The 12500-nt window shown below is 38.8% G+C and overlaps 1 protein-coding gene across 1 annotated transcript in view; it reads right to left on the bottom strand.

The window, feature by feature from the left end:
* The window catches only part of LOC125037404 (integrator complex subunit 9-like), a 12441-nt gene extending 5143 nt beyond the window's left edge, over positions 1 to 7298 (bottom strand). Inside the window, exons 1-7 of the mRNA XM_047630544.1 lie at positions 7187 to 7298; positions 5880 to 6068; positions 5112 to 5314; positions 4219 to 4420; positions 3951 to 4040; positions 776 to 932; positions 102 to 282 (exon numbers count right to left, since the gene is read on the bottom strand). Coding sequence (XP_047486500.1) covers positions 102 to 282; positions 776 to 932; positions 3951 to 4040; positions 4219 to 4420; positions 5112 to 5314; positions 5880 to 6068; positions 7187 to 7195 — 1031 coding nt within the window. The 5' untranslated portion in view covers positions 7196 to 7298. The remainder of the gene's footprint in view (positions 1 to 101; positions 283 to 775; positions 933 to 3950; positions 4041 to 4218; positions 4421 to 5111; positions 5315 to 5879; positions 6069 to 7186) is intronic.
* Positions 7299 to 12500: the final 5202 nt, after the last annotated feature.

The raw sequence follows: 12500 nt of genomic DNA, 5'->3' as shown, positions 1-12500 counted from the left end.
CTAATTATGACATTACATGTGAACATCTAAGCTTCAGTTCTGGAATATGAAAGACCGAGACAGATAAACCACAAGGAGCGTTTCTTTGTCCCTTCACTCACCACTCTGAAAAGATGTTGGAGTAGGCTAGCGAGCTTTCAGCCATGGGAGAGACAAAATACATGGGGATCAGCGAAAGTCCCAGGTTATCGAGGTGGTTTGATAAGCACTCAAAAAGATCGTAGACAACTCCACTAGGATAGCATGGAACCAAGGCGTTACCACCACTCCGTACAGTTTGAGCTGTGGAAAATAAAGAAAAAAAAGAGATAAACAAAATTTACTTAGTAAATGTTCCTAACTACAATTAAAAAATGGTCATCTATAATAATAGCAGTCCTGTTAAACCTTGGCCAGCAAATGTGTGATGAAAAGTTGTGCATCACATATCACTTTTTTTTTCTTTTTTTTTCAAAATTATCTTCATCTGGATGCTTATATTACTGATAGTTTGGAGACAATCTTCTTTTTTTTTGGGGGGGGGGAGGGTTACTGCCTCATTTCCTCTCGTCTGTGCAAATACATGAGAACCACAACTGTCAAATCTAGTCCCTTATGGGTTAACTAAATAAATAAAAACCTAGCAGACAGAATTAAAATCCACAACACAAAATTTAAGAAATACTCATTGCATAGACTATTGCATTTTCCTTTTATATTCTACAGCACTAATTCTGCAATCCACTGCTGCCCACATATACTGTACGACAGCTATTTGGAAAAGGCAGATACTCACCCACAGCAACACAAAACTCTCCCAGCATGGAATCTGGGTTGAACATGGGTGTGTGATTCAGGGCCGTCATAATAAGCACATCGGCATTTTTGAGTGACGTCTGATCAATCGGTCGAGGATGAGTAGTCAGAGTTGAGGAGCCACTGAGGTAAGCTAACTGAAAGGATGAAAAGTGTACAATTTACAACCATTTCTTTGTATGACATAATGATAATTGTACATTCAACTAATACTCATTAAAAATTATAGTTGGTCTTTAAATGGATTGGGAAAAAGCAATAAGCTATACACAACTTGGCCTCTTTTTATATTATGCCCATCTTATTTTTGGAAAAACATATATCTAGAAGCCATATATATTATTGCTTTTCTCCTTTATTCAAAAGTAAAACATAAGCCTTTACAAAATCTTTTATACACTTTCTTAGCCTTTAATTAATGTCAATCTATATTTTTTCCTATTTTTTCCTATAATAAACACAATGAACACCAATATATTTATCATAAAAACACAAAGGATATTTGTAAGACAATTTTTACAATGATTTTTCAAATCTATCCCGTTATGTACTTGTTAGGCCTTTGAAGGAATCAAATTGCTCTGTGTTGTTATCATCCGCAGCTAACTTCTATATTGTGATGCAACAAACCACATTACAAAGATAAATGAATGGAGTTTTTTGTATTTACACATGAGAGTTACAAAAGAAGTCAGAAAATATTAGTAAGGTTTAACCTAAAACCAACGGGCATGACATGTATATACATGCCATGCCCACTGTGAGTTTATTTTATTAATTGTTCTTACAAATAGATGGCTCCACTTGTACTAAGTCGCCAATTACAAGTACTACCTGTCTCACCTTTTTACCTTTTTTCTTGATTTTTGAAAATATTTTACTTTATCTCATATTGCAGTTACTAATGACAATAACATTATAGTAATTATAATGACTATAATAAAAACAACACCATTGATATTCATAGCATTAGAAAAAGAAAAAAAATATGTTTTTCCAACAAATTCATAAAGGTTAAATCAGGTAAGGTCACAAGGTTTACTGACTCCTTTGTAGCTAAGCACTTACAGAGTTATCTATGTGCAAAGACATTTCACAAAAAATCTAGGGCATAGTATTTTCCTGGCGACATTGGGTTAATCTGGTTTTCCTCAAACCGATGTTTTTTGCTCGGTGTGAAGTTACCAATTACATATCACCTTAATCAAATGCAAGCATAAGTATACCAATTGAAAAAAAGGAACAAAATGTACATAAAATGCTGTCATTTCTTAAAATCACCCTTATCAAGAAATCCAAAATAAACAGCAGGTTTGGTCAGCCAGCCACAACTCTTGAAGTTATCCCACAGGTCTCTTTCGTGCAGGATTGTCTCTCGAAAAAACATCCTGATGGACAGGATCATCCATAAGAGGTTAAGCAAGTACAGTTGTGTTTGTAAAGCATGAGATGGTGGCACCAGATTGTGTGAGTAACAGGCCCTACACGGTGGTCAGATATAGGGTCTTTCTAGTATCTCCTGCAACCAGACCAATTTCTCTGTTGATTCCTAATCCAACAGTCTAGAGTTATGAACTACACTATGAAAGAATGTATAGCTCAGGGTGTCACAAGCACATATCAACTGACAGGTTCTTCTATGAGACCCTCAATCCTTTATGGACAGGTCACGCGTACAAGCGTCATAACAAACTGCTTGGTCTGCGGGGTAAGGCTGTATGCGCAGCGACGTGCCAGAGTGCATGGAGCGGGAAGTTCTGTTACCTGTAGCCCAGTGTCTGGACATTGCCAGAAATCACCAGAGTTTATGACGCTCTGGGATTTCCGATATCCACCAGCATTGAGTTAAGTTCTGTATCTTGGTTTTGGTTAAGGAATCCTCTAAACCCAAAACTCACGGCTGAATATGTGATTTTAATCCACTCACAAAAGGTATATTTTCAAACAAAGTTTGGCAAGGCCATGATGTGTTAATATTCATTGCTCTGCCCCTTGGCTATTGTGCAGTTCACAGGTGATTGTCATCCTAGCCACTGGGACCCACACTTGGGATATGATTTGATGTCAACCAGTACAAGTAAACTTTTTATCATTACATAATAGGATGTCACTTAGCATGAATAGGTTAATATTAGACACTACTGTTCTACATTAACTTGGATGGGATGAAATCCACCTTATGTAAGCACTGGCGCAATTTCTAAATTACTTAAAGCTCAAAAATATGGCCCATTGTGGATCTGCCAGAAGTGAATCTGAAGGGCTCCCATCTGCAGTGCCAGAGTAGCTGGACTCTGATATGTCTCATACTGTAGAAAGTGAGCACCTCGCATGATAATGTAATGAATCAGTGACTGCTGTAGTTCCAGCAGCCACCTCTCTCTCAGGGGTCAGTAAGCAGAACTACAGTCACTTCGGTTGTCAGTAAGTGACTGTAGTTCTGCTTACTGACCCCTGAGAGAGAGGTGGCTGCGGGAACTGCCTTCCACCTCCCCAGCAAGATTCCTGAAATGTATTCCTTAATCTTCCTCAGCAGTGTCAGAGTATTACATGCCTGGGAACAATTTCCCAATCATCAGCCAGTTCAGCCATGTGGAGTGGATGCAGATCAAAAACATTCAATACCCAAGATCATGATAATTTCCTGATATATTTGATTATATCTTTCAATGACATTAAAACACAGATAACAGTAGACTGATATGCATCTCTTTGCCTATCAGAAAGCATTAATATATCTATACCATCATCAAAGTTACAGTCTGAAAGCATAAATTATTTTAATATTTTGAAAGGTTTTGAAAAATTCCAAGCACCTATAGCTATCCATACTTACTACTAGTTTTTAATTACATGAATACTTAACAATCAGATATTTAGAATTTCTATTTTTTTTTTCATATCTTCTACATTACAACTAAAATTTTATGCATTATTTTCTTGTGTTCCTTCTATATTATTCTATATGATGAGTATAATTATTAACTCCCAATTAACCAATACTTCAAAATCTGCTGTCATAAAGCTAATACTGTTGTACCGCTATTAGGAAATCATGAATTAATTACTATCATAAATCAAGATGCATTTACAGAACCATACGAGTGTGATGGGTAAAACCTATGGTCATCTTAACGAATCTTTTATTCAGTTACCTTTTCATGATCAGAACTTATAAGCCAGTTACAGCTCCCCAGGCAAAAGCCAGAACTAACTGCTGTCACCTTTAGTGCTCCACAAATATCCTGAAAAGTAAGGAAATAAGTTAGAACATAAGCAAGTAAATAAGCAGGGGAAAAAAAGAAGAAAATAATAAAACATTATTGTATCAAGTTATAAAAATACAAACATGGTCACACAGAATGTAAACAGTTTCAAGTATGCCAACAATGATAACAAAAAACATTCTCTATTTCTACTTACAATCTTTTCATTATAAGCCACAATTTGTACATGAGAAAGGGCAGCATTAATGTCCTTCAAGGAATAAGCCTGCTGCCAGGTCTTGGGACCTTTGACATCACAGAGTGGTTGAGGGAGAGACCGCAAGTAATGTTTCCATCTATATGCATGTCTGGCTTTTGGGGTCCTCTCAATGTATTCAACCAGTTCCTCCATAAATATTCTGTAAAATCAAGATTCTTGTAAGGAAAAAATCTATGCAAACAGTTACTAAACATGGATGGAGCAGCTCAGTGAGTCATCTGTAAATCTCTCAATGACAGGAACTATTGAGTAGATATTTATTAGTTGGGTTCTTTAAAAATGGGCAGCCAATAATTTTAATAACCAATATCATGGTTGATGTTCATGACATTATTAAGTCTGCTAGGAAGAAAGCTCATTAGAAAATATTTGTCAATAATCTTATTATTAGTATTTTCATTTTTGCTAAGTGTGTATCTCATTAGAAAATATGCACAATTATTTATAGCATTGTGGTTTCTGCTAGGAAGACATCTCATTAGAAAATATACAATTACCATTTATTATACTAAGAACTCAGAATCATTTAGATTTAAAAAAATATCCTAATTATCTATATATGTCATTCTTGCCATATTATAATGGACAAGTAAAATTCTTGATGTAAAAAGATTGAATGAAAGAAAGAAGGAAAGAAAGAAAGAAAGAAAGAAAGAAAGAAAGAAAGATTGAATGAAAGAAAGAAAGAAAAAAGAAAGAAAGAAAGAAAGAAAGAAAGAAAGAAAGAAAGAAAGAAAGAAAGAAAGAAAGAAAGAAAGAAAGAAAGAAAGAAAGAAAGAAAGAAAGAAGGAAGGAAAGAAAAAAAGAAAGAAAATCAATCTCAGCCTTACCTTCCAACCTGCATTGTTGGTTCTGTCATGAGCACCACTCCTTTGAATCCTGTGCCGTTGGTGATGAAGGGAAGGGCCAACATACTCAGATAGTTTGACACCAAAATTGCATCCACTTCCGCAAAGTCCATAAGACCGGACGTAGGAGGACCAATTTCAGGCGGAGAGTCTACAAATATTCTGCTCATGCACTCCCGTAGTTCCTGTTAAATTTAATTATATGAATCTTTTCTTATTGTGAATGCAAGCACTCATAAGTATTTCTCCTACCCTTGACCTCATAACCATATATCTCATATATACAAAATGAATTTATTCCCCTTATGTTCTGTGCATAACACTATATCCATCCAGACTAAACATAATAACATTATTTAAGCCCAAAGTCTCAACACCATTCTCAGAGAGAAAAAATTAAACATGTGGAATGGCTACAGATAATAATAAGAGTTCAACAGCCATAATAACAATATTAAGAGAATAACAAAGATTACCATAAGAAACAGTAATGAAGATTATGTTGATGCTGATAATTATGATAAGAATGTTGATACTAAACAGTGATAACTACATTGAAAAAATAATAGTAATAAATAATAATAATAATAATAATAATAATAATAATAATAATAATAATAATAATAATAATAATAATAATAATAATAATAATAATAATAATAATAATAATAATTATAATAATAATAATAATGCTAATAACAAAATCAGCAACAACAATACTAATAATAAAAAAATCAACCAAGATCTCACCCCTTCAAGCTGTGAGTCAGCATCCCGTGGAACCCAGGTGCTGAGGCTGCCTAGGCGATGTGACGCTACAAGAGGCAGCGGGAGAAAGTGGCTCACGCTGCTCATGTCCAAGCCACAGTCCAACATCAAGGTAACGCTCTTGAAGGTCACCACATTGCAGGGCTTGTTGGGGTGTCCGCTTAAGCAGTACTGGGGAGAGTAATGCAAACCAGTTGTTAGAAATTTTGACAAATAGGAACAAATAGTCGAAAGAATACTAAAACATATGGCAGTTAGCATGGTAGTTACAAAAGGTGGTTGCTCAGGTGGTGCAAAAATTAACAGATGCAGCCTTTACCATTACACTGGTTTGATTTTAAACAGAAGAAATATGTATTTCATTGCTAAAGGTCAAATCAAATTCATACAGTCAATAGTTACTCAAGATCTCCTTTAATAAAAAGCAAGGATGGTACAGTGTTTCTTATTGTCTAAGGCAAAGATAAGGGACCAGCCCAAAATGAATCCTGTCAAACTGTAAATTGATGATGTCTGTGGGCCTGTTTACCATAGCGATGTTATACGGAGAGCAATATGCACATGCTACTTAAGTATTAGGAATTGATGCAATCTAAAATATATTTCAGGTTTACAGGTTTCATAAAGTCAGATGATTCAAGACAGTTCAGACATGATTGCCATACTGATTCTGGTACAAAATATACATCCAGGAAGTCTATCTTCAAACAAGGAACCGATCCTCGGCCTCTCCACCTATAATATTTATGAAGAATTCTTATTGACAATGTGGGCTGACACTCATAATCAAGATAAACATTGTGCGTAAATGACTAAACAGTAACTGAACCACATAGTTTACAAACTTGTGCAGAAATCACACACATTTCATACATTTTGCCTATTCCCCCAACTCAAACTATTAAAACAATACATTGCTTAAACATCAGCTTTGATATAATCACAACAAACCATTAAAGAACTTCGGAATCTAGTCAGTGTACGTCATATTATCAGACATAACAGAATACCTAGTTCTGTCCCTTTACATGTCACTGTTAGGTTACGAACAAGTTTCCACTCCAAATTTCGTGATATTGGGTTTAATCATACCAGTATATCACAGTAAAATAAGCTCCCCTTGCAGTACCAGATTCAAATATTCTCTCAGTAACAAAATCATAATATACTTAAAATTTAAGGATTTTTTCCCATTTCCAGACATTTAACCCCTGAAGATACTAAAACAACACGTCTTTCTTTCCTTTCCTTTCTCTCCTTTGCTAACCATATCACAAACCTCCACTTACCAGCTTCATTTCTGACGTTTAAACAGAATAAACCTTAATTTAAAGCGCAATTTATTATCAAAACCGTCCTTCTCCTCCGCCACAACAACCGAACGTCAAGCGTCGGTCGGTTAGATAACGAAAATTCGGCCGCAAATGTAAACAAAGATAGAATGTATCCAAACTTGGCCCAAAATTATCCAAGTGAATAATTAAATGTATTTTTGATTATCTATTGATATTATCGCCTTATCAAAAATATATATATTGTTTGATAGGTCAAGGTTATCTAAATGAATATGCAAATAAAGTTCATTGATTGTCTAGTAAAACTATCACCAGAATATATCCAAACTATGTTCAAAACTTATCTAAGTGAATAAGAAAACAAAGTTCATTGATCATCTAGTGAAAATATTACCGCGTTATCCTAAGAGATATTATGTCCAAGATCCAAAACTATCTAAATGAATACGTAAATAAAGTCCATTGATTATCTGGTAAAAATATATCTTTATGATAAAATATTTAATTTGCTAAATGTCTTGCACACCCACGTCTTATTTTTTTTCTTCTACCACAGCATTTTTACCCTTTTTACTTCCTATATTCTTTTCTATCTATTTTATTTCTCCCCTTTGTCCTTCCCTATTCTTTGGTTTGTCTGTTTTTGTCCCTTTCTCCTACTAACCTCTCTTTCTCTCTCTATCTATCTCTCTCTCTCTCTTTCTTTCTCTCTCTCTCTCTCTCTCTCTCTCTCTCTCTCTCTCTCTCTCTCTCTCTCTCTCTCTCTCTCTCTCTCTCTCTCTCTCTCTCTCTCTCTCTCTCTCTCTCTCTCTCTCTCTCTCTCTCTCTCTCTCTCTCTCTCTCTCTCTCTCTCTCTCTCTCTCTCTCTCTCTCTCTCTCTCTCTGTCTCTCTCTCTCTCTCTCTCTCTCTCTCTCTCTCTCTCTCTGTCTCTCTCTCTCTCTCTCTCTCTCTCTCTCTCTCTCTCTCTCTCTCTCTCTCTCTCTCTCTCTCTCTCTCTCTCTCTCTCTCTCTATCTCTCTCTCTCTCTCTCTCTCTCTCTCTCTCTCCTCTCTCTCTCTCTCTATCTCTATCTCTCTCTCTCTCTCTCTCTCTCTCTCTCTCTCTCTCTCTCTCTCTCTCTCTCTCTCTCTCTCTCTCTCTCCTCTCTCTCTCTCTCTCTCTCTCTCTCTCTCTCTCTCTCTCTCTCTCTCTCTCTCTCTCTCTCTCTCTCTCTCTCTCTCTCTCTCTCTCTCTCTCTCTCTCTCTCTCTCTCTCTCTGTCTCTGTCTCTGTCTCTTCTCTGTCTCTGTCTCTGTCTCTGTCTCTGTCTCTGTCTCTCTCTCTCTCTCTCTCTCTCTCTCTCTCTCTCTCTCTCTCTCTCTCTCTCTCTCTCTCTCTCTCTCTCTCTCTCTCTCTCTCTCTCTCTCTCTCTCTCTCTCTCTCCTCTCTCTCTCTCTCTCTCTCTCTCTCTCTCTCTCTCTCTCTCTATCTATCTATCTATCTCTTTCTCTATCTCTCTCTCTTCTCTCTCTCTCTCTCTCTCTCTCTCTCTCTCTCTCTCTCTCTCTCTCTCTCTCTCTATCTCATTCTCTCTCTCTCTCTCTCTCTCTCTCTCTCTCTCTCTCTCTCTCTCTCTCTCTCTCTCTCTCTCTCTCTCTCTCTCTCTCTCTCTCTTGCTAAGAAGGGACAAGGAACAGTTCATCAGGAATCCTGCCGAGGTGGTTAAAGGTCATTTCTTGGAAAACGACCTTCGCCCTGCTTACCTGCCCTCTGAGAAAATTTAACTCTAAACCCTCCTCGCAGATGACTACAGTCCGCTCATTGGATGGACAGATCATCTCAGATCAAGTTGGGTTTTCTGAACGTTGGCCTGAGTATTTTGAACAGCTGTACCAGGTAGACCCGCAATTGGTATCACAATATCTGTACCGGACCCACCCATCGGCGAAAAACTTCCTACCCTAACTAACGCTAAGATGCCGATTTCTAAGCTGAAGAGTGGGAAAGCCGCAGGCATATGTGATATCCCTGCTGAACTGCTAAAGGCTGGGGGTGAACCTACGGAACGGGGCTTGCATGTAGTCTTGACTGCCATCTGGCTGGCAGTCTGGTACCAATCCCTCTGACCTGTTGAGGAGCGTGGTCATCCCTCTCTGGAAGGGGAAAGGGGATCGTTGGGACTGTAGCAATTACCGTGGCATTACACTGCTCAGTATACCAGGCAAGGTTTTCGCCCACATTCTTCTGAAACGGATCCGCGACCACCTACTAAGGCACCAGAGACCGAAGCAGTTTGGATTCACTCTTGGCAAGTCCACAATAGACCTTATCCTAGCGCTTCGAGTAATTGTGGAACGCCGTCGTGAGTTCTGCCGCGGGTTGTTTAGAGCCTACATCGACCTCAAGGAGACGTTTGACTTGGTGCATCGAGAATCGTTATGAGAGATTCCGAGACTTAGGGGAATTCCGACACGGATTATTGGCCTCATAGCAAGCCTATAAACCAGTACTGAGAATGCTGTAAAATGTGGTGGGGGCCTGTCGAACATCTTCCCTGTTAATTCATGGGTGAGGCAAGGCTGTGGCAAGGCTGTGTCCTTGCACCAGTATGGAAGCGAAACCTGGACGCGATCTAGTGCCTTGAAGTCTCATTTTGATGCCTTTTGCAACAAATCTCTTCGCCGGATCATGGGACCATGTGTTCAATCTGTTACTTGCATAATCCGGGATCGCCAACTCAGACTATATGGGCACCTAGCTCGTTTCCCTATGGATGACCCTGCCAATCTGGGCATCACTGCGAGACAATCCTGGGTGGAGGAGGCCTGTACGACGATCTAGGAGGCCATGGCTTGAGCAGCTCGACCAGGCCTGTCGCGTGGAGATAGAGATGGGCCGAAGGCCTGCCTGGAGACTCGACCATGAGGGACCTTCGTGGCTGGGAGCGAAGGGTGGATGCGGCCATGCGCCCCCGTCGGCGTTAGCCCCTTGATGATGGTGATGATATTATTTGCTAAATGTCTTTGCACTTCTCCTTCCACGCCTTTTTTTCTTCTACCACAGCCTTTCCCCTCATTTCACTTTCTTCTCCATCTCTTTTATATCTGCCCTCTGTCCTTCCCTATACTTTGGTCTGTCTGTTTCTGTCCCTCCCTCCTACCAAACCCACCCGTCTCTCTCTCTCTCTCTCTATCTATCTATCTATCTATCTATCTATCTATCTATCTATCTCTATCTCTCTCTCCCTCTCTCTTTCTCTCTCTTCCTCTCCCTTTCTCCCCCTTCTCCTTCTCCCTCTTCCTCTGTCTCTGCCACTCTCTCTCTCTCTCTCTCTCTCTGTCTCTCTCTCTCTCTCTCTCTCTCTCTCTCTCTCTCTCTCTCTCTCTCTCTCTCTCTCTCTCTCTCTCTCTCTTTCTCTCTCTGTCTCTCTCTCTCTCTCTCTCTCTCTCTCTCTCTCTCTCTCTCTCTCTCTCTCTCTCTCTCTCTCTCTCTTTTCTCTTGCTCTTTCTCTTCTATTTCTCACTCTCTCTCTCTCTCTCTCTCTCTCTCTCTCTCTCTCTCTCTCTCTCTCTCTCTCTCTCTCTCTCTCTCTCTCTCTCTCTCTCTCTCTCTCTCTCTCTCTCTCTCTCTCTCTCTCCTCTCTCTCTCTCTCTCTCTCTCTCTCCTCTCTCTCTCTCTCTCTCTCTCTCTCTCTCTCTCTCTCTCTCTCTCTCTCTCTCTCTCTCTCTCTCTCTCTCTCTCTCTCTCTCTCTCTCTCTCTCTCTCTCTCTCTCTCCATCTCCATCTCCCTCTCTCTCTCTCTCTCCCTCTCCCTCTCCCACTCCCTCTCCCTCTCCCTCTCCCTCCCTCTCCCTCTCCTTCTCTCTCTCCCACTTCTTCTCCCTCTCCCTCTCCCTCTCCCTCTCCCTCTCCCTCTCCTTTTCCTTCTCCTCCTTTTCCTTCTCCTTCTCCTTCTCCTTTCCCTTTTTCATATCCTTATCCTTTTTCCTTTTTCCTTCTCCTTCTCCTTCTCTTTCTCTTCTTCTCCCTCTTCCTCTCCCTCTCCCTCTCCCCCCTCTCTCTTCCATTAATTTGCTACACGAAAATTGCTTCTTATCGATGAATCAGCACTGTCCAAAATATATGAATTATTAACTCTGTGAAGTCTATCTTTGTTGTTAGTCTTATTTTTGATATGATAAAATATTTAAAAGCTTTTTATCGACCAGATGGTATGCGAATAATTTTAGCACAATTGCACAGATGTTCGGGTGTGTAGAACTAATGGTTCTACACATAGCTCTGTACATAAATATATATTTATGTACAGAGCTAGTTTGGATAAATGCATTGGCAGTTTACCTTGTCTTTTTTTGCTAGGGATTTACACTGACTATTTTGTGAGTACATTTTATCACATCAAATCATATCAGTCATTCTCGTCATAACATTTTAACTCTCTGAACACAGATGTCTACAAAGTCACAAAATCTATTCAAATAAGAGGAAGAAGAAGAAGAAAAAAGAATTTCGCCGATATCTGCTTTCGGTAAGACAATCAGAAACTACATTTTCATTTAGTTAGACAGTTTTTTTTCTCTTTCAGAGAACCGGTTATGCAGCATTGTTTAAATCTTTTGTAATGTTTTCTCACCGGATTGACCTCTTATTGCTAAATTCTTACAAAGTTCTGTTAGTGCACATGAAACTCAGTAAGACGAGGAATCTTTAACAGCTTTCACTTCAAAGACCAAAAGCCTGGACTTCAGCGGCTCCAGGATTGCCCATAGTTAGCAACGTTGAAAAAAAAAATCAAACTGTGACTTGTTCCTGCTTTCCTGAGCATGCAACTAAAATGAATTTTCAAATACAGCGTTCAATAAAAAAAGTGTCATTCTTTGTTTTTATTTCTTGTTTTCTAACATTTAGCAATCAGCATGAGCTTCGTTGTTCATGTTCAAGAAATCTTAAGAAATATATAAATAGGTTTGTGTATGTATGCTAAGTCATTTCTCTCTTTTACACTTTACGAGGTTTCGAACATGATTTCGAGGCAAAGTTGGATTTATTGCTTGCCTACACAAAGTCTTTGCTTGTGCATCTGAGGCCGTTTGATCAGGCCTAACACTGTGGAAATATCAGATTTAAATATCTAAAATTTGCTTTTAAATAATATGCAGATATTTGGGAAGTCAGAAATGGGAAGTGCCTAGTCGCATGAACTATATAAATGAAAATTACTGAGAAATTTGATGTGGCTTGGAATTCTGAAGCTAACTATGCTAATGGCTCATGTCAGAGGTGGCGGCAGCCAATATGCATATAAATATAAACGTGTGTGTGTAGTTAT

This window comes from Penaeus chinensis, chromosome 23 (assembly GCF_019202785.1).
Source record: "Penaeus chinensis breed Huanghai No. 1 chromosome 23, ASM1920278v2, whole genome shotgun sequence".
Classification (NCBI taxonomy): Eukaryota; Metazoa; Arthropoda; class Malacostraca; order Decapoda; family Penaeidae; genus Penaeus; species Penaeus chinensis.
The sequence above is the reverse complement of the archived record's forward strand: the minus strand, read 5'-3'. Positions and strand labels throughout refer to the sequence as shown.